We start from the raw sequence: 27,723 nt of genomic DNA on the forward strand, positions 1-27,723 counted from the left end.
TGCTCTACAAGAATCAGATGAGGATTGCCATGTTCTGTCCATTCCCTATGAAGCCCCTGGCACTGGGCACTATCAGAAGACAGGCTACTGGGCTACATGGACTATTGGTTTTACCCAGTATGGTCCTTCTGATTTTCTTATTTAGACCCCAGATGTATCTGCCTCCGGCTGTAACACACTATACCCCACTCCCCTCCCAGAGCCGAGATAGATCCCCGGAGTCCTGATGGGGTCTCTCTCTCCACAGAGTTAGGAACAATTTAAGAATAAACATTAAAATTTTAACACTAACCAGTGTCCCTTAAGTGACTTGCCATAAAATGTGAGCACATATTAGTTTTAGAGTTGACTGGGTCGCAGATGACAAGGGGAGGGGAAGACAGGAGCAAGTGATGGAGCAGCGCCTTGGGAGAAGACACACAGCAGGGTTGAAGCTTGACAGAAGAGATGAGGCAAGGTTACAGTTTCAGGGATCCAGCTACCAGCAATTAGAAAGGTCACAACCAGTGTACTCTACACAGACTGATTCCACATGTAACTTTGACTGTCCAGTCAGTGATTCGGGGAAGAGGCCCCAGCACCATGCACCAGCCAGCTCTGCACAGAGCTCAATCTGAGAGCCAGAGCACAAGGAGGAAACATTTAGGTTTCTCCATGTGTAAAGAGCTGGAGCAGCCTGCCCCGGATCTGTTTGGTCCTCACCCCGTAAATGATGGGGTGTAGCACGGGGGGCACCAGCAGGTACATACTGTCAAAGAGAACAAGGAAATGCAGTGGTACATTGTGGCCAAACCGGTACATGAGAGAGGAGAAGAAATCTGGGACGTACAAAGCTAAGATGGCACAAACATGAGAGATGCAGGTCCCAAAAGTTTTGAGCCGAGCATCCTTTGTGGGGAGGCGGAAGATGGCCCGGAGGATCAGAGTATAGGACACTGTGATAAAAAACACATCCATTCCGATCACAGAGAGAAGATCAAACAGGCCATAGTAACTACTGATGCTGATGTCGGCACAGGCCAGCTTCACCACAGCTATATGCCCACAACAGAAGTGGGGGATGATGTTGGTCCTGCAATATGGCCATTGCCTCGCTAGGAAGGGATAGGGTAATGTGATTATGCCACTGCGCAGCACCACGGCCAGGCCTATCTTGGCCACAACAGAGTTTGTCAGGATCCTGGAATGTCTCAGGGGATGGCAGATGGCCACGTAGCGATCAAAAGCCATGGCCACGAGGATTCCAGACTGCATCCCTGAGAAGGAGAGAACAAAGTACATCTGGGTGAGGCAGGCAGTGAAACTGATCTCCCTGGAATTGAACCAGAAGATGCTCAGCATTTTGGGAAGGGTGGATGTGGACATGACCAGGTCGGTGACGGCCAGCATGCAGAGGAAATAGAACATGGGCTCGTGGAGGCTCGGCTCCCTCTTCACGATGAACAGGATGGTGAAGTTCCCCAACAAGGCTATGGTGTACATAGTACAGAAGGGAATGGAAATCCAGATATAGGCTTTCTCTAGGCCAGGAATGCCAAGTAGGATGAAGGTGGAGGGGTTGGTGAAGTCGGTTGTGTTCAAATCTGACATGGTCTAGAGGAGAAAGAGTCCAACTCTGACGCGTTAGGGTCTCTCCTGCATTTAGCGTATGCTCCCCTGATTTTCTGTGTGTTCCCAGGATCTCAGGTGATGGTCACAGTAGAAATGCCTGAATGAAGAGACAATGTTAATATGAGACACTGCATGCAGTAGTGGAGGCTATTCTCATGGGAGAAGCACATTGATCACTATTCACACACTGAGAAATTATATTTTCTTTATTCTGAGAAAATAACTATGAACAGTGACCCTACTAAATCCAATTCCATATTTTGTGGTGCTTCCTGCATTAATAATTCTTACACTTTTGGGGGGGGGGGGGAAACCTTAAGAGGCATCAGCAGGAAATACAATTGGGGATACCGGTCATCCATCATTGTGCCTTAATGCAATGAGAGCCAGGATAGGGAGTCCATACTGAAGGGAGTATCACATTCATCCAGTTGCTCGAAATCAGCAAGGGGAAAAAAACAAACTTTTGCAAAGACATGCTGAGAGAAACATCCCAACTAGAACTTACCTCAGGGAGAAGACCTGGGTGCCATTAATAGCAGGTCATGATAAACACTTGCTCATTCACAGCAGTGGACAAAACAAAACAATGTTCAGATCCCTAAGATATGGGATGGAGAATAACAGGTTTGGGATATGTGTTCAGTTTTGGTCATCCAGTATCTATTAAGGGTATAGCTATATGTAAAAGGGATTTGCAAGACAGCCTTTGAGAATGGGGGAGGCTGCCATATGCAAACAGATAGAAGAGTCTGGGACTCTGTAGTTTGCACAAGAGACAAAGAAGAGAGTATGATATAGGAGAGAAAAATAAAAAATAAAACTAATTTACATTTAAATGGACAGTTCCTAACCATTACTACCGATAGACACTTAGTATTCCAAGACGACTAATTCCCCAAATCTGAGGAAAATTATCAGCAAAACTGATTGGGAGGAAAAATGTAAACAGAAAAATGTGAATGAAAATTGGTAATTCTTTGATAACAGCTTATTAGATAGCGGAAAACTGATGATTCCACAGTCAACAAAGTGAACAACTTTGGGTAAAAACCCAGATCAGTGGCAAAGTGAAGGCAGCAAGGTGGGGGGGAGGGAGGAAGCAATATATAAGAAAAAGGAAAAAGAGAAAATATATATCTAAGAACAGAAATTGGAAGTTAAGAAAATTCATAAGGGACGTTAAGATATCAGGGAAAATTCCATGTTTGGCAGGGCTATGAATCACAAAAAGGAGTTTATTAAGTATATTAACACCAAGAGAAATCCTGGAAAAGTTGTATGTGTTAAATATAAAGTATTAAAAAATAAAGGGAAAGGGATTTTTTATATATAAAAGAATTGACTAGGTTAAGAAACAATAGAAAAGCTGGTATGGGATTAGTTAAAAAACAAGTCTAGAAATGTAAATAATGCCAGTCAGCAACACGGTTTATGCAAAACAGATCTTGTCAAATAAACCTGATTTCATCCTTTTATGAGAGTACACATTGGTTGATCAAGGAAAAATGCTGATGCATTGAACCTTGATTTCTGAGAGCCATTTGATTTAGTAGGGGTAAATATTGAGTTGGTGAGTTGGAGCAGGGGAAGGATTTGACCTCTTCACATGGGATTGGTGAAACAAACTGCATCCAATTCTGGGGTCCACACTGGAAAAAAGATGTAGAAAACTTGGAGAAAGGGCAGAAAGGAGCCACAAAAATGATTTAAGGATAGAGAAAAGGCCGGGTTTTTAGACTTGAACGTGTATATCTGTTCAATTTATCAAAAAGATGGTCAGTGGAGACATTCATGTGGAGAAAATCACAGGTGATAATGGGCTATGTAATCCACCAGACAAAGGCGGAGCAAGACCGAAGGGCTGGAAGCTGAAGCCAGGCAAATTCCAGCACGAAATTAGGGGCAAATATTAAGCACTGAGGGTAATTAAGCATTGGGACACACTGTGAAGGGAATTGCTGGATTCTCCAATTCCCCATATTGGCAGATCCAGACTGGATATTTTTTTGGAAGATCTGATTGAAGGATTGTTTACACTTAAAATGCTACAGCCGTGCTGCCGTAGCACTTCAATATAGACACTACTTACACAGATGGAAGGGGTTCTCATCATAGGTAATACCTGAGAGGTGGTAGCTAGGTCGATGGAAGAATTCATCTCCTGCTGTCTACACCAGGGCACAGATTATTCAACAAGTTCTTGGAATGTCTTGGAGACAAATTTTTGTTCCAGGAGCTGGGTAAAGGTACTAGGAGACAGGCTGTTCTAGACTTTATTTTGACATATAAGGAGGAACAGGTTGAGAATTTGAAACTGGAAGGCAGTTTGGGGGAACGTGATCATGAAATGACAGAGTTCACGATTTTAAGGAATGGTAGGAAGGAGAACAGCAAAATAAAGATAATGGATTTCGAGAAGGCAGACTTGGGCAAACTCAGAGAAGAGAGTTGGTAGGTAAGATCTCATGGGAAGCAAATCTAAGGGGAAAAAAGGTTTTAGGAGAGACATTTGTAAGGCCACAAGCGCAAACTATCCCACTGAGTAGGAAAGTTAGGCTGTATGGCAAGAGACCAGAATGGCTTAACCAGGAGATCTTGAATGATCTAAAAAACAAAAAAGGATCCTACAAAAAGTGAAAACAAATTCAAGTTACAAAGGAGGAATATAAACAAATAACACATGTATGTAGGGGCAAAATTTGAAAGACCAAGGCACAAAACAAGATCAAACTAGATAGAGACATAAAGGCTAGCAAGAAAATATTCTACAAATACATTAGAAGCAGCAGGAGACCAAGGACTGGGTAGATCTGTAACTAAATGAAGGGGGTTAAACAAGAACAATAAACGTGGAAATGGCATAGGTACTTAATGACTTCTTTGTTTAGATTTTCACCAGAAAAGTTGTTGGTGTTTGGACACCTAACTTAGAAAATGACAGTGAAAATGGAATAGGTTCAGATGATAAAAAAAGGAAATAACAAGTTAAAAGTTAGATGGAAAAGGCAGGTGTCTTCAAGTCACCAGGGCCTGACGAAATGCATCCTAGAGTACTCTGAAGGAAGTGATTGAGCAGATATCTGAGCCATTAGCTATCTAGATGTTAGTACAGTTTTTGATATAATCTCGCATAATCTTCTCATTAAGAAACTAGGGGAAAATAAACTAGATGGAGGTACTATACAGTGGATGCATAACTGGTTGGAAAACAATTTCAGAGAGTAGTAATGAATGGTTTACAGTGATGATATAAGGGCATAACAAGTCGGGTACTGCAGGGAACAGTTCTGGGTCCGGTTCTTTTCCATGTCTTCATCAACAATTTAGATCATGGCACAGAGAGTACACTTATTAAGTTTGCAGATTATAGCAAATTGGAAGGGGTTGTAAGTCTTTGGAGAATTGGATAAAAATCCAAAATGATCTGGAAAAACTGGAGAAAAGGATGATTAGGGGTCTTGAAAACATGACCTAAAAGGGACAACTGTAAGAGCAAGGTTTGTTCAGTCTGAATAAGAGAAGACTGAGGGGGGACATGATAACAATTTTCAAATACCTAGAAGGTTCTTACAAGGAGGGAGAAAAAGTGTTCTCATTAACCTTTGAAGAAAAGAGGCAATGGACTTAAATTGCCGTAAGGGCAGTTTAGGTTGGACATTAGGAAAAATGTTTCAAAAAAGGCTAATGAAATGTTAGGTTATATTATCTGAAGTATAACATGCAAATCATGGTACGTGATAGCATTCCTCAACTTCCTTGTGAACTAAGTCTCAATTGGTGACTAAGACAAAACAAATCCTGTATCTTGTCAGGGGGTTAGACTAGCTCTCCTTCGCGTTCCCTCATAACTCTATGGCTCTATCATTCTATATTGTAAAGTCCTAGTGTAGACCAGGCCTTAGTCACACACAATTCTTTCGGCTCAATACAGAGGTAACTGAGTGAAATTTAGTGGGCCTGTGTTTTACAGGAGGTCAGACTGGATGATCAAATGGTCGCTTCTGACCTTAAACCCTATGGATCTATTGATAAAAAAGTAGATCAGGCATTTCTATTTAATGTGTCTCAAAACATGAACAAGGGAACATTTAGTTAAATTGAAAGTCTGAACATATAACATTAAGAAAAGATAATTGCTAAAATAATTTCTATTTGGCCTGTGGAACTCCTAGCTATCAACATTATTGGAGCAAAGAGAATAGAAGAATGGGATTCACAAATGGATTGGCCATTGCAGGCTGTCTGACACCTTCCATTAGATGACCTCATTTCCAGTTGCTTATAAGTTTGCCAAATTTTCTGTGTTTTTACTGAAATTTCCCATGCTGGGGGTCTGCTTTGAGAAGAATTTTTTTTTTTGAAAGTTTCAGGCATTATAGTTCAGCCGACTTCTTGAATGAATCTAGGAGAAAGTATGTGTTACCCATGTTGAAAAATTCTCATTATTGTTCTAGCGAGGAGCCCTAGCACCTCCAAGCTTTCCAGCAGATAAAAGTCAGATAACAGACCCTGTCCCTCTGCTCTGAAATGCAAGAGGAGGGGGTGACAGTGTCTGTGCATTAACACACAGTTGGCTTCTGACATCTGTACTTAGTTCTTCCTCCAAGGGAGGATTGCATCACTGGGGCCTGAGCAAAGCATGGGTAGTGGTCTCAGAATTTGACCTTGTATTGCACATCTACTAACATCTTTCATCCTGAAGGATTCACTGTGCCACTAAAATGCACCACTTTGGGGCTGCAATCCATCAGGCGGGATGCGCAGGGGTGCACAGAAAAGAGTGAGATTTTGGCCAGTTATTCTTTAGCAAACTCATCACTTATGGCAAGGGGCCTGGGAAGTTTAATGGTCGTGCAGAGCGGAAAGGACCACAGACTTACTCTCTATCCCACCACAACCACGTTGCACAGGGTTTGTCAATCAGTTGAGCTCCTCAGCAAGAGATGGGTACCTGTGAATTCTGAGACAGAAGTGTCCTCCATAGGTAGTCCCCGCAGCTATGCATGACCCACACCTCTCTGAACCCAGCATCTGCAGCAGCATCCCACACAGAGAGACAACAAGGGGATGCGCACCATTTATAATATAGCTCTATGTAATCCCAGTGGGGTTCGCTCAGCCTCTACAGAAGAAGGGAGGCTCTGAAAGAAAACAGGCTGTAGAGAAGCATGTCTCCGCTTTTGTGCTAATTATCCATCTTTAGGAGTAAACAGTAATTAAGGAACCTTCCCTAAGGGAGATGAGAACTCTTGGGCTCTGTGCTGAGTCAGAGGGGAATTGGCTGCTCTGTACGTTTGTGTGCATATATTTAAAAATTATAGTTGATGAGTAAGAAAACTAAGGATAATGAGTAACTCTCCAGAGGATCTGATATCCTGTAAATTCTCAGAACACATGGGTAGATTGTAGACAGAGAGACCTGGAGAAACTTGTCTAAGAGGAGACACAAGCGCTTACAGCAAACACATGGGATCAGAGATCAGTAATTCTCATCAGTAACTATTATCATACTGTGTAGCAGCTTTCATTGATGTATCTTCAAAACACCTAGCAAGGAAAAGTCATCATGAAACATCCCCATTTCAATGATCGATAAACTGAGGCCTGGGGAGACAAGGTCACATAGAGACAGACAGACAGAACCCAAGTGTCCTGACTTCCCTTCCATAACCACGGTTTCTCTATTAGTCAGTGACCACATGAAAACGTGGAAATGGACTCACAGTCTTTCAGGGCCTGTTCACTAGAGGGGGGCGGGGAATTACTTGGGTTGCAACCCAGTTCCAGTTTCTAACGTGTTTGGTGTTGAGTTGTGGGGGAGTGAGGCCAAGTGATGATGTCGCTTCCACATTTTATAGCTTCTGCCATGTGGAGGAAGCTTCATTTTTCCAAGCAAAAGCCCCCAGCACAGTTAGTGGAAATGTACAGGCACAATATGGAGTCCAGTGAACAGAAGCTGGTCACATGCCCTTGTATGCTTTCAGAACATTAGGTACAAAAATGATATATGTATACAAATACATCACATATATTATATACTTTATAAAAACTAACATCATAGTCAGATCACCATGGTAAATATGGGGGCGACTGGGTGTTGCTTTGGGGCACAGAATGTCACACCTCTCCCCTTACTTTACTGCAGGACTGTTAGTCACTGACTGATGCAGAAGCAGTGTGCTCAAGGTCCTCTTTATTTTTTGACCATACAACTCCCAAGTGTTACAATCATTGTAGTGTTATCCACAGATGTTCCTCCAAACTTCTATGTACCTTTCAACACTTTGTAGATGAGCCTCGTGATCTCAAAAATCAGCAAGTGTGCTTTCTGTGCAGTATTGTTAACCATTGTGTTTTTCCATCTAGTTGTAACTCAATACATATATTCATCAACACCATGAGGTGTTGTGCCTCCAGACAGCACACCAGGTATATTATAATTTCCCTACTGTGACAAGCTTTTAGCCTATGAACAGGTGTTCTCTGAGAAGCAATAGTCATGTACGGCTTCTTGTTGATTACTTCTAGTATGTCCAAAAGCTTTCTCTCAAAATCATGCCTGTTTCACCTTTTCATAGGTTTACCATCAGTGCTAATTTTTTTTTGTCATAAGATTTACCATTAGCAACTAACTTTCCAAAATGATATTTACCAATACCATCAAATCTTTTATTACAGCTAGGTGTTTCCAAGTACAATTATTACACCACGCCTTCTGCTTTGACAGTGTGATGAGGGCTAGACAAAATGGAAAATGTTCTTACATTCTAAACTCATCAGGCTTTCCCTGTGATCCCCACTCATAACACTTTTCCTAGAGCGTTGTGATGGTGATCTGTGCTCTCTGGGCAAAGCATTGTGCCTTCTCCCAGCAAATCATACCTGGCCTCGTTCTGTGTCTTACCAGGCCAGTGAATTTCCTCCTCCCCTCTGTCAGGTGGGTCATTAGCATTTTCACAGACAACTATTTATTCAGTCAGATCTACATCCTCTCTTAAAGCTGGGGGGAGAGGTAGATATGCTGGAGGGTAGGGATATGGTCCAGAGTGACCTAGACAAATTGGAGGATTGGGCCAAAAGAAATGTGATGAGGTTCAACAAGGACAAGTGCAGAGTCCTGAAATTAGGATTGAAGAATCCCATGCACCACTACAGGCTGGGGACCAACTGGCTAAGCAGTATTTCTGCAGAAAAGGACCTGGGGATTACAGTGGATGAGAAGTGCGATATGAATCAGCAGTGAGCCCTTGTTACCGAGAAGGCTAACAGCATATTGGTCTGTATTAATAGGAGCATTGCCAGAAGATCGAGGGAAGTGATTATTACCCCCTAATCGGCACTGGTGAGGCCACATCTGGAGTATTGTGTCCAGTTTTTAGCCTCCCCACTACAGAAAAGATGTGAACAAGTAGGAGAGAGTCCAGCAGAGGGCAATAAAATGATCAGGCAGTAGGGGCGCATGACTTATGAGGAGAGGCTGAGAGAACTTGGCTTGTTTAGTCTGCAGAAGAGAAGAGTGAGGAGAGATTTGATAGTAGCCTTCAACTACCTGTAGGGGGATTACAAAGAGGGTGGAGCTCGGCTGTTATAAATGGTGGCAGATGACAGAAGAAGGAATAATGATCTCAAGTTGCACTGCGGCAGGTGTAGGTTGGATAATAGGAAACACTATTTCACTAGGAGGGCGGTGAAGCACTGGAATGGGTTATCTAGGGAGGTTGTGGAATCACCATCTTTAGAGGCTTTTCAGGCCTGGATTGACAAAGCCCTGTCTGGGATGATTTAGTTGGGGATTGGTTCTGCTTTGAGCAGGGGGTTGGACAAGATGACCTCCTGAGGTCACTTCCAACCTTAATCTGTGATTCTATGATTCTATAGAGACAGTTCATTTTCACAAGCACACCAGGAACCTGGATTGGGGTACCCACTGTCACCCCTCTCTCTATCCCCAATAAGTCAGTTGTGTGACTGCTCCCCTCCAGGTGATCAGTTACACAGTTCCCTTGCAAAACTTGAGTCACAGGCGGAGTGCCTTTGATGGACAGATGCTGAATCAGCCATTTTGTCCCGTGCATCCTGTCTCAAGTGAACAGGGAGGAGACATTCCTGTACTCCCACTGTTCCTTTACCAGATTCCCCCTCTGCCCTCCTCCCCAAGACAGATACCCTTTGGCTCTCTCTAGGGTGGGATCTGCCCCCTGTTCAGTTGTGAAGGGCTCACAGCTAACAGACTGGACAGCTGTCACACTGAGCGGTGCTACTCCCCCCTCCCTTCCTGAGGTGCTGTTGCCTCCTGCTGCAGTGTTAAAGGAACTCATACCCACCTCCCCAGTGGTTTCTAGGATTCCAACTCCCTTCTCTGTTCTCCCTTCTGGGACACAACTTCCAGTGCCCTCCCTTGAGCCTGCCGTGCCCTCACTCCTCCCCCTCCCCGGAGCCTCCTGCACGCCTCGACAGAGCTGGGAGCAGAAAGAGGGATGATGGGGGAGCGGCAGACGTAATACTTTGTCTCTTTAGCAATGTACATTGGAAAATTCTGGCTCCTTCTCAGGCTCAGGTTGGCCACACCTGTACTACCCAAACTGATAATAAAGCTTCCCAACACTCAGTTTGTATGTGCACTTGAGCTGAAGGCACAAGGATTTTTTGACGTCCTCTACTAGAAGCTCTATCATCTCTCCTGGCAGTGTCTTGTCTTCTTGTTCTATACCCTGCTAACCACAGAAACGTCTGCCCTGTATCTTCCCACCCAAGGTGTTCCCTGCAATTAATGATGACAGCCTTGATGTGCCTCCTATGTGATTGTGTAGAGGATAATTTTACAAACCCAGTATGATAAGTGACAGGTGACTGAGGAGTTTCTGTGCTCAGGGTCGCAGCATTCACATGGCTTACGTGCTGCCTGTTTCCTTCCAGCACAAGGCATTTATTCCTCATATGGTCAGAGAAATTACAATGATAGCACCTGCTGGACTCTTCTGATTTAACAGGAGATATGAGTCGAGGATTAGAGGAACGGAGTAAAAGAGAACCATGTTTTCCAACAAATTTATACCCCTTTCTCTGTGGTTTATTCACAATAGATGCTGTGTCTGCTCGAAATCAACTGCTAGAGAAGCCATTTCATCCATCTTTTTCACCTTTTTGTCCCATAGGCACTGTTTTACATCAAATGTACATATGTTTAAGAAACACTCCTGAGCAACAAGGTCAAACATTCAATCAAACTTGTAACACCTTTGCTCCTTATACAGTTTCCCATCAGATCTTTCAGTTTGTTTACTTATTCCACATTACTCATACCAGCACCCCTCTTAAGATCCCTTGTATTTGCTTTGTGGTTTTTCCTCGCCTTCTGAGTCAGTTGGAGGCCACTTTGCCTCACTACACCGCTTGGTGTCACCCACAGTTAGGGAATTTGAAAGGCAACCCAAAGGGTGTGTCTCCGGACAGCAGTCTGGGTAAAGCAGTTGTCAGTTAGGGTCTCTAACCTGCAATCGGCAAAGGAGCAAAATGTTTTGAGTCCAAGCCCTTCATCAGGGCAGGGCAGTAAAGAGTCTATGGCTTTGGCCTGTATTCAGGGTTGAGCAGCAAACAGTCAGTTATGAGCCCCTGGCCCTCAGTCAGGGCGGGTAGTAAAGGGTCTATGGCTTGGGCCTGTACCCAGGGCTGAGCAGAAAAGGAATCATTATTATCCCCAAGACCTCAGTCAGGGTGAGCAGCAAAAAGTCTATGGCCTCTATTCAGGGCCGAGCAGAAAAAGGGTCGGGCATTCTAGCTCCATTGGATGGTTGACAATTGCAGGCTCATTAGCCTAGAGAGGGGGGGACTTCCACCCCAGGACTGCAGTTGCAGGGGTAGAGAGAGGTGGGCCTTCCTGACTCCATTGCATCCCAGCCCCAACAGTGGTGTAGAATTTCGCCACTGGGTCAGCTGGGAATCCAGCCAAAACATGGTGACTGGATCTCTGGCCACAACGCAATCAGACTAGGGTCAGCTGCTTCAGGCCACTTGCTACCCCCCTGTCGGTTGGCACCTGGATCCCTAGGGGTTCCTCTGGTTCATCTGAGTAGAAGGCCAGAGGCAGTCCTAGTTGCAGACAGTAAGTAAACCACAAGAGGTACTTCTCAATGATGCTGCAAGCACTGGTGGATCATAAGGGGATGTTTCACCGACATCAAAGTGGGATGGCTGGGAAAGGTATATGACACTCGCATCTTCAGGCACTCTGGTCTGTTTTAACAGCTGCCAGAAGGAACTAACTTCCCAGACCAGAAAATTAACATTGGGGATGTTGAAATGCCTATAGTTATCCTTGGGGACCCAGCCTACCCCTTCATGCCATGGCTCATGAAGCCATACACAGGTACCCTGGACAGTAGTAAGGAGCAGTTCAACTATAGGCTGAGCAAGTGCAGAATGGTTTTAGAATGTGCATTTGGACGTTTAAAAGTGTGTTGGTGCAGTTTACTGACTAGATTAAATCTCAGTGAAGCCAATATTCCCATTGTTATTGCTGCTTGCTGTGCACTCCACAATATCTGTGAGAGTAAGGGGGACATGTTTATGGCGGGGTGGGAGGTTGAGGCAAATCGCCTGGTGGCCTATTACACGCAGCCAGACACCAGGGTGATTAGAAGAGCACATCAGGGTGTGCTGCACATCAGAGAAGCTTTGAAAACCAGTTTCATGACTGGCCAGGCTACGATGTGACAGTTCGGTTTGTTTCTCCTTGATGAAAATCCGCCCCTTGGTTGACTCTACTTCTGTGTTAGCCAACCGATCTACCCCTTTCGATCACCACTTTCAGAGGCAATAAAGTCATTATTGTTTCCAAATCATGCATTCTTTATTAATTCATCACACAAATGGGGGTGTGACGGGGTCGGCGTTCCCCGCACTAGCCCAGACAGGGTTAGGCCCCAGGGGTTGACAGCAGAGGTTCCGCCTCCCTGGCAAGACTGGGCATGCTCCACGTGCTCTAGTAATATAAAGGGAGGGAGACTGGCTCATTCTGGGCTGGAGGCCGCAGGGGAAGGACCTGCCAAGGAAGCTCCTGCGGAGGGCCAGCCACAGCCTCTGACCACACCGGGAATGGCAGCCATCCAGAGCTCACCTGCACCCTGGCGACTGGAGGAGACCCTGGAGATGACTGGACCTGTCAAACACAGGGGAATCGACTTCTCATGGGAAACCACACCACAGACTCAGGTAGGAAGTAACCCAGGGATTGTGTTGGAGTGGTACCTCCCACCCAGGGAAACTCAGGGTGTTTAGGCAGGACCTCCCCACGCTGAGTCAGTTGCAAGCAGCTATGCCACTGTTAGGGTCCTGGGTCGGGACCTGGTGGAGTCGGGTGGGCCCGGGCCCCCCTACTGGGGTAGCCACACCCCAATGCTATAGACTCTGGCCACTAGGCCACGCTACCCTGCACCAAAGGGTCACTTTATGGACTCCCACCGTTAGGCCACACTGCCCTGCAACAAAGTGAGCACTATAGACTCCAGCCGCTAGGCCATGCTGCCCTGCACCGCACGGTGGTGCTATAGACTGTGACTGATTGTCCACACTGCCCTGGCCCCATGAGCGTGGACCATCACAGGGGGAAAACTCGCAAGGTAGCCAGGGAGGGGTGGGGGAGTAGGGAAGCACTGGGTGGGGTGGTGGAGGAAGGGAGGAGGGAAGGACAGAGCCACACTACAGTTCAAAATGTATTGAATACCAGCCTTCTGTTGCTTGAGCAATCCTCTGGGGTGCAGTGGCTGGGTGCCCGTAGCCTCCCCCTCCTTGCGTTCTTGCGTGTCTGTGTGAGGAGGATATGGAACTTGTGGAGGAGGGCAGGCAGTTATACAGGGGCTGAAGTGGCAGTCTGTGCTCCTGCTGCCTTTCCTGCAGCTCCATTAGGAGCCTGAGCATGTCAGTTTGCTCCCCCATTAGCCTCAGCATTGCATCCTGCCTCCTCTCAGTGTGCTCCTCCCTCATCTCATTGCGTTCATTTAATGCTGTCCTGGACTCTGCCATTGTTTGCTTCCACACATTCTGCTGAGCTCTTTCAGTGTGAGAGGACTTCATGAGCTCTGAGAACACCACATTTTTTTCGCCTTCTAATCTGCACTAGCCTCTGGGACGGAGACGATGGGGGGAGCATAGAAACATTTGCAGCTGCAGGAGGAAAAAAGGGAAGAGTAGCATTTAAAAAGATACATTTTAGAGAACAAAGGGAAGACTATTTCACACTGAATCAAGTCATTCACATTACATAGCACATGTGCTTTTGCTACAAGGTCATATATTGAGTGCCTGCTGGTTTGGTGTGAGACATCACACATGTTTGGCTGGGCAACTGAATTCGGCTTGCAGGCAGCCATGGTAAAGCAAAGGGTTTTGGCTTCTTCAACCTTCATAACATGTGGGAATGGTTTAAAACAGCAGCGCTCTCAAGCAAAGCCCACTGGGTTTTAGGGTGAATGTGCAGCAGAATCCAACCCCCCCACACACCCAATTCTCTGGGATGATCGCTTCACCCCCCCACCCCGCCTGGCTAGTATCTGGGAAGATCCCGGTCAGCCATGAACGGGCCTCCCCCCACTGCGTGGCTAACAGGGGGGATGATTTATTTTCATCCAAAGGCAAACAGCCAAAGCCTGGCCTATTTGCTGCAAGGTTTTATTCTGCAATGATTCCAGACTGCTTACTACTAGCTTGGCACGGTAAATTAATCATTAAACACACTTGCTTTTAAACCCTGTATTATATTTAGAAAGGTACACTCGGCTTCATGATCCGGGAGCCAGGCTTGGGAGGGTTGGGAGTGTATTGGCTCCTGGGTGATGAACAGTTCCTGGATGCCCGGGAGAAGGGATTCTCTGCTTGCCTGCTGTGCACTATCCTCAACCTCCTCCTCCTCATCATCATCATCTTCCTCATCTTCAAACTCATCATACCTGTTGCATGAGACTCCCCCCTTGCAGGTGTCCATGGACAGTGGTAGGGGACTGGTAGGGGCCACCCGCAGAATTTCAGACAGCTCATCATAGAACCAGCATGTACGGAGCTCTGTCCCAGAGTGACCATTTGCATCCTTTGGTTTTTTGTAGGCTTGCCTCAGCTCCTTAACTTTCATGTGGCACTACTGTTTGTCACTGTTGTAACCTCTGTCCATCATGCCCTTGGAGATTTTGCAAATATATTTCCATTTCATCTTTTGGAACAGAGTTCTGCCTGCATGGATTCTTCTCCCTATACAGCGATCAGATCCAGTACTTCCCGTTCGGTCCATGCTGGAGATCTTTTGTGATTCTGGGACTCCATGGTCACTTGTGCTGATGAGCTCTGCATGGTCACCTGGATGATCAGGTAGCCACACTGGCCAAACAGGAAATGAAATTCAAAATTCGCGGGGCTTTTCCTGTCTACCTGGCCGGTGCATCTGAGTTGAGAGTGCTCTCCAGAGTGGTCACAATGGAGCACTCTGGGATGGCTCCCGGAGGCCAATCCCGTCGAATTGTGTGCACACTACCCCAAATTCGACCCAGCTAAACCCCTAGCTGGAGAGGAGTACAGAAATAGATTTTAAGAGCTTGTTCGTGTGGACGGGTGCAGGCTTAAATCGACCTAACACTGCTAAATTCGACCTAAAATCATAGTGTACAAGGGGGTTAGTCTCCTCTTCCAAGCAGAAAAATCCTAGACTCTTTAATCTCTCTTCATATGGGACCCATTCGAAACCCCCAATCATTATAGTTGCCCTTCTCTGAACCTTTTCTAATGCGAGTATATCTTTTTTGAGATGAGGAGAACACATCTGTACACAGTATTCAAGATATGGGCATACCATAGATTTATATAAGGACAATAAGATATTCTCCATCATAGTTTCTATCCCAGTTTTCTGAAATCATCCACTCAATATGCAGCAGCATTCAAAAAAGCAAACAGAATGTTGGGAATCATCAAGAAAGGGATAGATAATAAGACAGAAAATATCATATTGCCTCTATATAAAGTCATGATACGCCCATCCCTTGAATACTGCATGCAGATATGGTCGCCCCATCTCATAAAGATATATTGGAATTGGAAAAGGTTCAGAAAAGGGCAACAAAAATTATTAGGGGTATAGAATGGCTTCCGTATGAGGAGAGATTAATAAGACTGGGACTTTTCAGCTTGGAAAGGAGTCGACTAAGGGGGGATATGATAGAGGTCTAAAAATCATGAGTGATATAGAGAAAGTAAATAAGGAAGTGTTATTTATTCCGTCTCATAATAGAATAACAAGGGGCCACCAAATGAAATTAATAGGTAGCAGGTTTAAAACAAACACAAGAAAGTATTTTTTCATGCAACGTACTGTCAACCTCTGGAACTCCTTGCCAGAGGGTATTGTGAAGGCCTATACTATAATGGGGTTCAAAACAGAGCTAGATAGATTCATGGAAGATAGCTCCATCAATGGCTATTAGCCAGGATGGGCAGGAATGGTGTACCTAACCTCTGTTTGCCAGAAGCTGGGATTGGGTGACAGGGCATGAGTCACTTGATGATAACACTGCTCTACAGCCAAAATGCTTCTGAAATAAATGTAGTCAAACTTTACTAATTCGGGGTCACTGAGAACAAAAATGATGCTTAAAATTGTTGATTGGCTCTAGTTTTCAAGATATGCTATTGGGTCAGTATATACGACCCTTGACTTGGGAATGGCGGAGGATAAGTGAGTTATAAAGGGAAGAGATCTCAATTTAAACCAGAAATGACTAAAATGCATCTTTGACTGGATCTATGAATAAATCTATGACTGGGTTTGGACAGTACTTGCTTTTTAGGCAAAACAATGAATGATGCAATCTGAAGCTGGTATTGCATCATCCATGATATGAATTGCATCATGTTATTCCTAGAAGTCATGGATGATGCAATCATAACGAAACTTACATCACTCTGCGGAACAAATTGTCCTATATCAGCTCTAGAATTCATACAGTGTCGTGCTCTCTTATTTGTCAGTGTTTGATTTTGCAAAGGGACACATTTCTGTTTAACCAAAGTGAGCAGAGATGCCTCGTACTTGTGTGAACAGTGCAGATAACTTCTGCTATGTTTGTGGTGAAGTGAGTTTTGCATCACAAAAGCGCAGTATAACCACTATGGTTAAGAAAGCCTATCACCTTTATTTTGGCTGCAAAATTGGAGATCAGGACAAGAGATGGGCCCCACACGTATGCTGCAACTCTTGTGCAACAAATTTTCGCCAGTGGTTGAACAGGAAAAGGAAATCTATGCCTTTTGCAATGCCAATGATTTGGAGAGAGCCAACAGATCATCCCAGCAATTGTTACTTCTGCATGGTGCCTCCAGTTGGGAAAGGTGTGTCAAAGAAGAAAAAGTGGACTGTGCATTATCCAAACATTCCATCAGCTATACGCCCAGTACGCCTCGGAGAAGGACTGATGGTTCCTGATGCACTAGAATCATTCTCACTTGAGTCAGACAAGGAAGAGGAAGAGGATGAAACATCTGGTCCTGAACCATCAATGTCACAGGACCCACATTTTCTCCCATCCTCCTCCTTTGAACCACACCTCATAACACAAGGTGAACTGAATGACCTTGTCAGGGATTTGGAACTACCCAAGAGTAAGGCAGAGCTGTTGGGCTCCAGACTACAGCAGTGGAATCTCCTGGCAGGTGATGTTAGGGTTTCCACGTTCCGTGACCGTCAAAAGGATCTTGTCCCATTCTTCTTCATGGAAGGTGATCTTGTAGCCTGCAACAACATCGATGGTGTGATGGCAGCCCTCAACATCGTTCATAATAAATGAGTGGAGACTGTTCATTGATTCAACGGAGACGGGTCTTAAAGGTGTTTTACTGTATAATGGCAATGTTTTGCCATCAATTCCAGTTGGTCATGCAGTCCATATGAAGGAAACCTATGACAACATGAAACAACTTTTGAGGTGCATAAACTATGACCAACATCAGTGGCAGATTTGTGGCGATTTGAAGGTTGTTGCTCTCTTTCTTGGTCTGCAGGCTGGATACACAAAGTACTGCTGTTTTGTCTGCGAATGGGATAATCGTGCAAGAGATTCTCACTACATCAGGAAAGATTGACCACTCTGACAGTCATTGGAGCCTGGCAGGAAGAGTGTTCAGCATCCACCACTTGTTGAATCAAGGAAGATTTTGTTACCACCCTTACACATCAAGCTGGGTCTGATGAAGAACTTTGTCAAGGCCATTGACAAAACACAAGCAGCTTTCAAGTACCTCCGTGGAAAATTTCCAAGGTTAAGTGAAGCTAAGATAAAGGAAGGTATCTTTGTTGGTCCTCAGATTCGTGAACTTCTTCGAGATGATGCATTTGACCATGCACTGCGTGGCAAGGAAAATGACGGCATGGAAAACCTTCCAGTTAGTGGCAATAAAATTTCTCAAAAACAACAAGGCAGACAACTACAGGTTGTTGGTGGAAAACCTCCTCAATGCAAACAAAAGCCTTGGTTGCAACATGTCACTAAAGATACATTTTTTGCACTCTCATCTAGATTTTTTTCTACCAAACTGCGGAGCAGTGAGCAACAAGCACGGCGAGCGATTTCACCAGGACATTGCAACAATGGAGAAACGCTATCAGGGCAAATGGAGCCCATCAATGCTTGCAGACTATTGCTGGAGAGTGACAAGAGATGCTCCATTTAATGAATACAGGAGACAAGCCAAAAAACGCCGAGTAGACACTGAATAGGACTAAACTATGTACAGAATAGTTTTTGCCTTTTGTTTCATAATAAATTTTATTTATATAACTCTTTTGCTGATTTTTAAAGTGTTACATAAACAGGAGAGGTGAAATATTATCATGTAAAGCAACCATAACACACATGAAAAGACCTAGATTTACGATTTATGATTAAAACTCTACTATCTACACAATATACATAGACATAAAATGTAAAAACTTAAATATCTTAGAAACAGTAGCCAATCAGTTGTTTTAATTGTCATATTTGAATTCAGCACATCAAAATACATAATAAATAGCACATTTTATCTCTGAAGCAGACGACTTCTCAAAAATTGTAGACCAGTGTAACCTGTCTGTTCATTCCCTTTCGGGCACCTGCCATTGGCCACTGTCAGAGGACAGGATACTGGGCTTGATGGTCTGACCCAGTATGTCCATTCTTATGTTCTTATCTTCATGGCAAATCCCAAAGGAATTTAGCCTCCTTAGAAACCAAATGCTGCCCAGATCGATCTCTGGGAATGTGCTTAAGAGGGTCTCGCTACTTCCTTTCAGTTATGTCGGAGAACTAGCCTGGCCGCGGGGGATTTGCACTGCGTCAGTTGTAGAGGCAAAACAAAACAGTTTCTCCCACCTGGTTGGTGAGCAGTAGCGAGTCTCGGGCTCCGGTCCTCAGACAGGAGCTGAGCAACTTCTATAGAACGAGCAGGCACCGGCCCTGGGTTGGGGCAGAGCAACAAAGATTCAGTCCCTCCGGCCCTCGGGCAGGGGCTGAGGAAACATTTATATTCAGCAAGACCAGGCCCTGGGTCTCTGGAACTCAACCATCTCATGGTCACTGCTGTTCCAATCACATCATAGTTCCTTGATTGTGCCAGGACTTCCAATTCTTCCTGCTTGTTTCCCAAGCTTCTTACGTTCTTGTACATGAACCTAAGATAACAAGCTGATTGCCCTGCTTTCTCACTATGAATCAGGAGGGTTCCCGACTCGTAACATCCTCCTTGTGTTTCCTCCTGGTATTCTACTTCCCCACTTACCTCTGGGCTTAGGTCCCCATCCCTCGGTGTACCTAGTTTAAAGCCCTCCTCACTAGGTTAGCAAGGGTGTCTGCAAAGATGCTCCTTCTTCTCTTCGTTAGTTGGAGCCCATCTCTTCCTAGCAATCCTTCTTCCCAGAACAACATCCCATGTGGAAGAATCCAAAGCCCCCTCTCTGACAACATCTGCATAAACACGCATTCACCTCCACAATTCAATGGTTTCTACCTGGGACTTTTCCTTCAACAGGGAGGATGGATGAGAACACGACTTGTGAGTCAAAGTTTTTTATCCTTCCCAGAGCCACGTAGTCTGCAATGATCTGCTCAAGGTACTTCTTGGCAGTACTATTGGTGTCCACGTGGAGAAGTAGGAAATGATGTGCTGCAAGGTATCAAATCAATGCAGTGTGTGATTCTACAGCCCTGATTATTGCCTTTTGGTAGAAGTACACTGGGGATAATAAATAATAATTTTCATGTAATGCATGTAGAGGTTGTGGTTCAGAGTGAGGAAGTTACTCTGGTCACCCAGTGACAAGGTCACCCAGAGAATCCATGGCAGAGCTTGCACTCTTTGCTCTGAGCTCACTGTTGATGCTTTATCTATAATTCATTCACATGGGCCAAATCCTCAGCTGCTAAAAGTGGGTGCAGCCCCATGGAAATCACGGGAAAATCCCTCACTAGAGAAATAAAGGGAGAGACAACATCACACCTCTTTGCTGTTGCATGGAACATATGAGCCAGGTCTGAGAGACACTAAGCAATGGATTGGCAGCTAGGGAATCATGGGCGATGTTCCTGGCTCAAGACACTTCCTCTTCTGCTGCCTCAGTTTTCCCATCTGTAAAAGGGGGATACCTCCTGGAAGTAGTGAGCAATAGTCTGTAAAGCACCTACCTGTGGTTTCCATGTGACACCGTGCCACAGCTCTGGAAGGGGAGTGGGTTCCAATGTGGGGGGGAGATAACTCTTGGGACTACATAAGAACATTGGCATGCCCATATTGGGTAAGACCAATGCTCCATCTAACCCAGTATCCTCTTTGCCGAGAGTGGCCAATGCCATGTGCCTCAGAAGGACTGAACAGAAAATGGAAATCATCAAGTGGTTCATGTCACCCACACCCAGATTCTGGCAAACAAAGGCTAGAGACATCATCTCTGCTCATCCTGGCGAATAGCCATTGATTGACCTTATCTAGCTCTTATTAGAACCCTGTTACAGTCTTGGCCTTCACAACACCCTCTGGACCAGAGTTGCTCAATTTGACTGTGAATAAATACTTTATTTTTTTGTTTTGTTTTAAAGCTGCTGCCTATTAATTTCATTGCGTGACCCCCAGTTCTTCTGTTACGTTAAGGAGTAAACAACATTTCCTTATTCATTTTTCCCCCCAAATCATGCATGATTTACAGACCTCATATCCCACCTTCATCATCTCTCTTCCAAGAGGAAACATTCCAGACTTTTTAATGTCTCCTCATATGGAAAATGTTCCATACCCCTTATCATTTTTGTTGCCTTTAGCTCTGCCTTTTACAATGCCCCAAAAGAGCGATGAGAGAGAGGAAGTGTTGTTCAGCCCTTCAAACCAAAGAGACTGGATGAGTCAGGAGAAGCTGGGGCAGAAGAGAGGCAAAAGGGTGGCAGAGGGGACTCTTCACGGGCAGGACTATGGCTGTAGCAGAAAGACAGACTCCAGTTAAAGAAGAAGCCATGAGTTGCAGGAGGGACAAAGTATGCTCCAGGGACTGGTGGACAATGAAATGGAAAACATAATCCCAACTATACATATAAAATGAGGGGGTCTAAGCTATCTGTTCCACTCAAGAAAGAGAGCTTGACTTCATTGTGCATAGTTCTCTGAAAACATCCACCCCTTGTGCATCACAGAATCAGTTAGAAAGTGAAAGATAATAAGACTGAAAATATCATATTATCTCTATATAAATCCATAGTAAGCCCACACCTAAAATACTGCCTGCAGATCTGGTCTTCCCATCTCAAAAAGATATATTAGAATTGAAAAAGTTATAGAAAAGGGCAACCACAATGATTGGGGGTATAGAACAGCTGCCATCTGAGGAGAGAATAATAAAAATGGGTCTTTTCAACTTGGGAAAGAGACAACTAAGGGGGGATATGAGCGAGGTTTATAAAATCATGAATGGTGTTGAGAATGTAAATAAGGAAGTGTTATTTACTCTTTGTCATAACACAAAAACTAGGGGTCACCCAATGAAATTAATTGGAAGTGGGACTATTAGCCAGGAGGGGCAGGCATGAAGTCCCTATCCTCTGTTTGCTGGAAGCTGGGAAAGGTTGATGGGGAATGGATCACTTGAGAATTACACCGGCAGACAGTGATTTTGATTCTTCTTTTATACCTCTATAACTAGCTTAGTGATAAGAATACACCTAAATTCCTAAAGTCTAGGCCTCTGCAGACAGGCCTGAACAGCTATATCCTAACAATCACCTCCCAGGTGAATGAATAGTTTAGATATTATCCAAATACTGACTTAGAGCCAATTAACCTCCAACAAGCTGTTGGTAAACAGAGACTACTAGAGTCACTAACTTCTTCCAGTTCTTTAATAATACAAGTCTACATTTCAAAGCTGTAGCCTATCTAAGATGGAATGGTCCTAATTACCATTTACATACTTTTCTAACCTGTCTCTAAAGGGTGAATCTGGGTCAATAGCCTGCAAGTTGCTTAACTCTTTCTAGCCATGTGTCACACAACCCCTTTTGCAAGGCCTGGGGCTGTTTGCTTTAGCGATCATGTGACCTGAAAAGAAGAAACTGGAAACAGAGTGCGCCCAAGGGGAAGCTCTGGGAAGGGTAGGCTGAAGCAACTGGAGAGTCTGGGGGAGCCAAGGCAAAGCTAGCCTCAGGGCCTTGTGCTTGGCGGGCAGGTTTTTGCTCCCAGAGGGAGGCGATAGAATGGAAGCTGCACTGCGAGAGTGGGCCTAGAAACCCAGAGCCAGGGGCAGGGCCTGAACAGTGCTGTGACTCAAAAACACATGGGTCTTGTTTATGGGCCCCAATCACGCTCGGCTGGTGAGTGTCCAGCTATACGAGCTTGAGCAGGGCTGTGACTGGAAACCTGGAGCTGCTACTCAGATGTGGAAGGGGAGTGGGCCTGGCCGGGAAAGTTCCACAAGATATTTCCTTCACCTATATGTGGCTCCTCTGCCATCTGTGCTTCCCCAAGTGCTCTCATTCCAGAACTGATCCAGCCGGGCTTCCCTGAAGGAAATGTTTCTGGCACACACAGTGCCTGTTTGCGATCAGAGAGAGAGTTTGTGTCTCCCTCAGAAAGTGCTCCCCAGAACGGCAGAGACAGGGAGTCCCTGTTCTAGTGGGTTTTGTCCCATCTCTCTCTCTCTCTCTCTCTTTCACTCTCTCTCTCTTTCTCTTCGTGCATTTAGGACCAGCTCTCTCTTTCCTTTGTAACTCACCCCCCCACACACATGTGCCTCCCTCTTCCTGTCACTTCTAAGTCCTTGGCCATTACCAACTAGCAGCCTGCAGCTGTGGTAGCCTATAGTCTAGTCTACTTGCTTGCCTATATAACTTTTCTTATAAGTTTCTTATTTTCTTATGGGTTTGATTATTTGTTTTATTGATATGTTTACAGATTTCACCTGTAACACAAGGGACCTGCAGGCCACGTCCTGTATGTTGAGCTAAAGCAGGGAGCATATAAGAAAAGGTGTGGGGGAAAGTGCAGCCAGAACCTCCTGTTGAAGTTGTGGAGGAGTTGGAAGAGGGGCTGCAACCTTCCACATTCTAAATAGGCATGTACCATGGTCTGCCTCATGCTACAAAATGGACAGGCATCTAGAATGGGGGTGAACTGTGCCATGTACATGCCTGTGATCAATGTAGCTCCATGAAGAAGCCACCAACTGATATCCATGGTGGGCCGTGGGACCAGGGTGTAGTACTTTCTGGCCCACCAGGGTTCCTCACCATCCAAAGGTGGTACTAGGTTCTGCCACATGGTATCAGGGCATCTGAGGAAGTGAAGTATGTGGACCATGAGCATGTAAAGTTGTTCCCTTGGTGGAATTCAGAAATGAACCGGCTGAAGGATGTGCCGCTGGCTCAGGTTATGAAAGGAAGGGGGCTGGGGGGACCCATGGGCAGGAGCCCAATCAAGAATTCCAGAGGCATTGGGGTGAGGGGTGGGTGGGGAGCACCCTCTTGTAGTACCTGTTCAAGGAAAACCAGAGCAGTAAGCAATATGGTGGCCCCCAACCTCCTGGAGTATGCTCAGTAGGGTCGGAAGAGCCCCAGGTGAGCTCCAAGATTAAAGACGCCATCCTGGCCACTAAATGGTGGGCCAAGAACTGGGCCAGTGAAATGCTGGAGGAGTGGGCCCGGGCAAGGTGAAAACAAAATCAATACATGCGGTCCAACCAGGAGTAGTGCAACCGATCGACCTCCACCTGGACACAGGTAAAGATGGAATTCTCATCTGGGTGTTCGTCGTTCAAGATGTTCACAATGGAGTGATGATTGATGATCTCTCCGAGGATGCCTGCAGCAGCCTGGCTGCTTTTGAACCCTGAGTGAGTGATTCTGGGCCTCAAAGATGGTATTAAAGTCCTCACCCAGGTCAGGCACCCTTGGGGATCCAAAGTGCCGAGGAAGGCAGACACCTGTTGACCAAAACACACCCAGGCCGTAGTCTGCATCTGGGGGGTAGACATTGAACAGATTAAAAAAAATTCAGAAAAGATGGATGGCTTCATTCTGAGGGCTGAGGAGGATCCTCGTGAGCATGGAATCCCCATCTGGCCTTGCAACAATCACTGACCAACCTGAAAGGCTTTTCACAGAAGTTGCAGGCCCACCGGTAGCCCATGGAGATGTGCATAGAGGGAGCAGACCACCGATGCGGCAACTGTACCGGTGGTGATGCGCAATATGTCTCTATCTCCAGAAAGGGAAAGGGAGATGGAAGGAAGAGATCAGCCCTTATATGGTGAAGGAAGGGAGGCAAAAAAAAAAAACACCCCATAAGGTTCATCTAAGGACATGGGGAAAGGAGAAAACCCCTGGTTGGCAGCAGTATGGAAGGTGGAGGGGACACAAATGAGCAGTGCTTCTCTCCCCCTTCCCTCCCGCAGCTCCTGTCTCTGCTCTTTGGCTGTGGCTAGGGCTTGGGGCCGCCTGAACTGAGGGCTTCTTCTGCCCCTGCTGCCAGGGCAGCTTGAGCTCTTCCCCTTCCCCAGTGGCTCCTACTGGGGCTGGGGCTGTAGCTGAGGCAGCCTGGGCTCGGGGCTTCTGGCCCCTTCTCCTGAGCTGCTCTACAAGAATCAGATGAGGATTGCCATGTTCTGTCCATTCCCTATGAAGCCCCTGGCACTGGGCACTATCAGAAGACAGGCTACTGGGCTACATGGACTATTGGTTTTACCCAGTATGGTCCTTCTGATTTTCTTATTTAGACCCCAGATGTATCTGCCTCCGGCTGTAACACACTATACCCCACTCCCCTCCCAGAGCCGAGATAGATCCCAGGAGTCCTGATGGGGTCTCTCTCTCCACAGAGTTAGGAACAATTTAAGAATAAACATTAAAATTTTAACACTAACCAGTGTCCCTTAAGTGACTTGCCATAAAATGTGAGCACATATTAGTTTTAGAGTTGACTGGGTCGCAGATGACAAGGGGAGGGGAAGACAGGAGCAAGTGATGGAGCAGCGCCTTGGGGAGAAGACACACAGCAGGGTTGAAGCTTGATAGAAGGTTACAGTTTCAGGGATCCAGCTACCAGCAATTAGAAAGGTCACAACCAGTGTACTCTACACAGACTGATTCCACATGTCACTTTGACTGTCCAGTAAGTGATTCAGGGAAGAGGCCCCAGCACCATGAACCAGCCAGCTCTGCACAGAGCTCAATCTGAGAGCCAGAGCACAAGGAGGAAACATTTAGGTTTCTCCATGTGTAAAGAGCTGGAGCAGCCTGCCCCGGATCTGTTTGGTCCTCACTCCGTAAATGATGGGGTGTAGCACGGGGGGCACCAGCAGGTACACACTGTCAAAGAGAACAAGGAAGTGCAGTGGTACATTGTGGCCAAACCGGTACATGAGAGAGGAGAAGAAATCTGGGACGTACAAAGCTAAGATGGCACAAACATGAGAGATGCAGGTCCCAAAAGTTTTGAGCCGAGCATCCTTTGTGGGGAGGCGGAAGATGGCCCGGAGGATCAGAGTATAGGACACTGTGATAAAAAACACATCCATTCCGATCACAGAGAGAAGATCAAACAGGCCATAGTAACTACTGATGCTGATGTCGGCACAGGCCAGCTTCACCACAGCTATATGCCCACAACAGAAGTGGGGGATGATGTTGGTCCTGCAATATGGCCATTGCCTCGCTAGGAAGGGATAGGGTAATGTGATTATGCCACTGCGCAGCACCACGGCCAGGCCTATCTTGGCCACAACAGAGTTTGTCAGGATCCTGGAATGTCTCAGGGGATGGCAGATGGCCACGTAGCGATCAAAAGCCATGGCCACGAGGATTCCAGACTGCATCCCTGAGAAGGAGAGAACAAAGTACATCTGGGTGAGGCAGGCACTGAAACTGATATCCCTGGAATTGAACCAGAAGATGCTCAGCATTTTGGGAAGGGTGGATGTGGACATGACCAGGTCGGTGACGGCCAGCATGCAGAGGAAATAGAACATGGGCTCGTGGAGGCTCGGCTCCCTCTTCACGATGAACAGGATGGTGAAGTTCCCCAACAAGGCTATGGTGTACATAGTACAGAAGGGAATGGAAATCCAGATATAGGCTTTCTCTAGGCCAGGAATGCCAAGTAGGATGAAGGTGGAAGGGTTGGTGAACTCGGTTGTGTTCAAATCTGACATGGTGTAGAGGAGAAAGAGTCCAACTCTGACGCGTTAGGGTCTCTCCTGCATTTAGCGTATGCTCCCCTGATTTTCTGTGTGATCCCAGGATCTCAGGTGATGGTCACAGTAGAAATGCCTGAATGAAGAGACAATGTTAATATGAGACACTGCATGCAGTAGTGGAGGCTATTCTCATGGGAGAAGCACATTGATCACTATTCACACACTGAGAAATTATATTTTCTTTATTCTGAGAAAATAACTATGAACAGTGACCCTACTAAATCCAATTCCATATTTTGTGGTGCTTCCTGCATTAATAATTCTTACACTTTTTTGGGGGGAAACCTTAAGAGGCATCAGCAGGAAATACAATTGGGGATACTGGTCATCCATCATTGTGCCTTAATGCAATGAGAGCCAGGATAGGGAGTCCATACTGAAGGGAGTATCACATTCATCCAGTTGCTCGAAATCAGCAAGGGGAAAAAAACCAACTTTTGCAAAGACATGCTGAGAGAAACATCCCAACTAGAACTTACCTCAGGGAGAAGACCTGGGTGCCATTAATAGCAGGTCATGATAAACACTTGCTCATTCACAGCAGTGGACAAAACAAAACAATGTTCAGATCCCTAAGATATGGGATGGAGAATAACAGGTTTGGTATATGTGTTCAGTTTTGGTCATCCAGTATCTATTAAGGGTATAGCTATATGTAAAAGGGATTTGCAAGACAGCCTTTGAGAATGGGGGAGGCTGCCATATGCAAACAGATAGAAGAGTCTGGGACTCTGTAGTTTGCACAAGAGACAAAGAAGAGAGTATGATATAGGAGAGAAAAATAAAAAATAAAACTAATTTACATTCAAATGGACAGTTCCTAACCATTACTACCGATAGACACTTAGTATTCCAAGAGGACTATTTCCCCAAATCTGAGGAAAATTATCAGCAAAACTGATTGGGAGGAAAAATGTAAACAGAAAAATGTGAATGAAAATTGGTAATTCTTTGATAACAGCTTATTAGATAGCGGAAAACTGATGATTCCACAGTCAACAAAGTGAACAACTTTAGGTAAAAACCCAGATCAGTGGCAAAGTGAAGGCAGCAAGGTGGGGGGGAGGGAAGAAGCAATATATAACAAAAAGGAAAAAGGGAAAATATATATCTAAGAACAGAAATTGGAAGTTAAGAAAATTCATAAGGGACTTTAAGATATCAGGGAAAACTCCATGTTTGGCAGGGCTATGAATCACAAAAAGGAGTTCATTAAGTATATTAACACCAAGAGAAATCCTGGAAAAGTTTTATGTGTTAAATATAAAGTATTAAAAAAGAAAGGGAAAGGGTTTTTTTATATATAAAAGAATTCACTAGGTTAAGAAACAATAGAAAAGCTGGTATGGGATTAGTTAAAAAACAAG

General features: G+C 45.3%; 1 protein-coding gene and 1 pseudogene across 1 annotated transcript; both read right to left on the bottom strand.

Annotated features, from left to right (window-relative positions):
* Positions 1–642: 642 nt before the first annotated feature.
* On the bottom strand, positions 643–1,590 carry LOC101948838 (olfactory receptor 52E4-like). The gene has a single exon (XM_005310490.2). It carries the CDS (start codon positions 1,588–1,590, stop codon positions 643–645), a length of 948 nt encoding a protein of 315 aa, XP_005310547.2.
* A 23,773-nt stretch (positions 1,591–25,363) lies between these two features.
* LOC135972537 (olfactory receptor 52E4-like) lies at positions 25,364–26,362 on the bottom strand (annotated as a pseudogene).
* Positions 26,363–27,723: the final 1,361 nt, after the last annotated feature.

Source organism: Chrysemys picta, chromosome 1 (genome assembly GCF_011386835.1).
Source record: "Chrysemys picta bellii isolate R12L10 chromosome 1, ASM1138683v2, whole genome shotgun sequence".
NCBI classification, from domain to species: domain Eukaryota; kingdom Metazoa; phylum Chordata; order Testudines; family Emydidae; genus Chrysemys; species Chrysemys picta.

Bases quoted from the DNA above. Each gene is read 5' to 3' on its own strand.
- LOC101948838 (XM_005310490.2), bottom strand. From the start codon at position 1,590: ATGTCAGATTTGAACACAACCGACTTCACCAACCCCTCCACCTTCATC.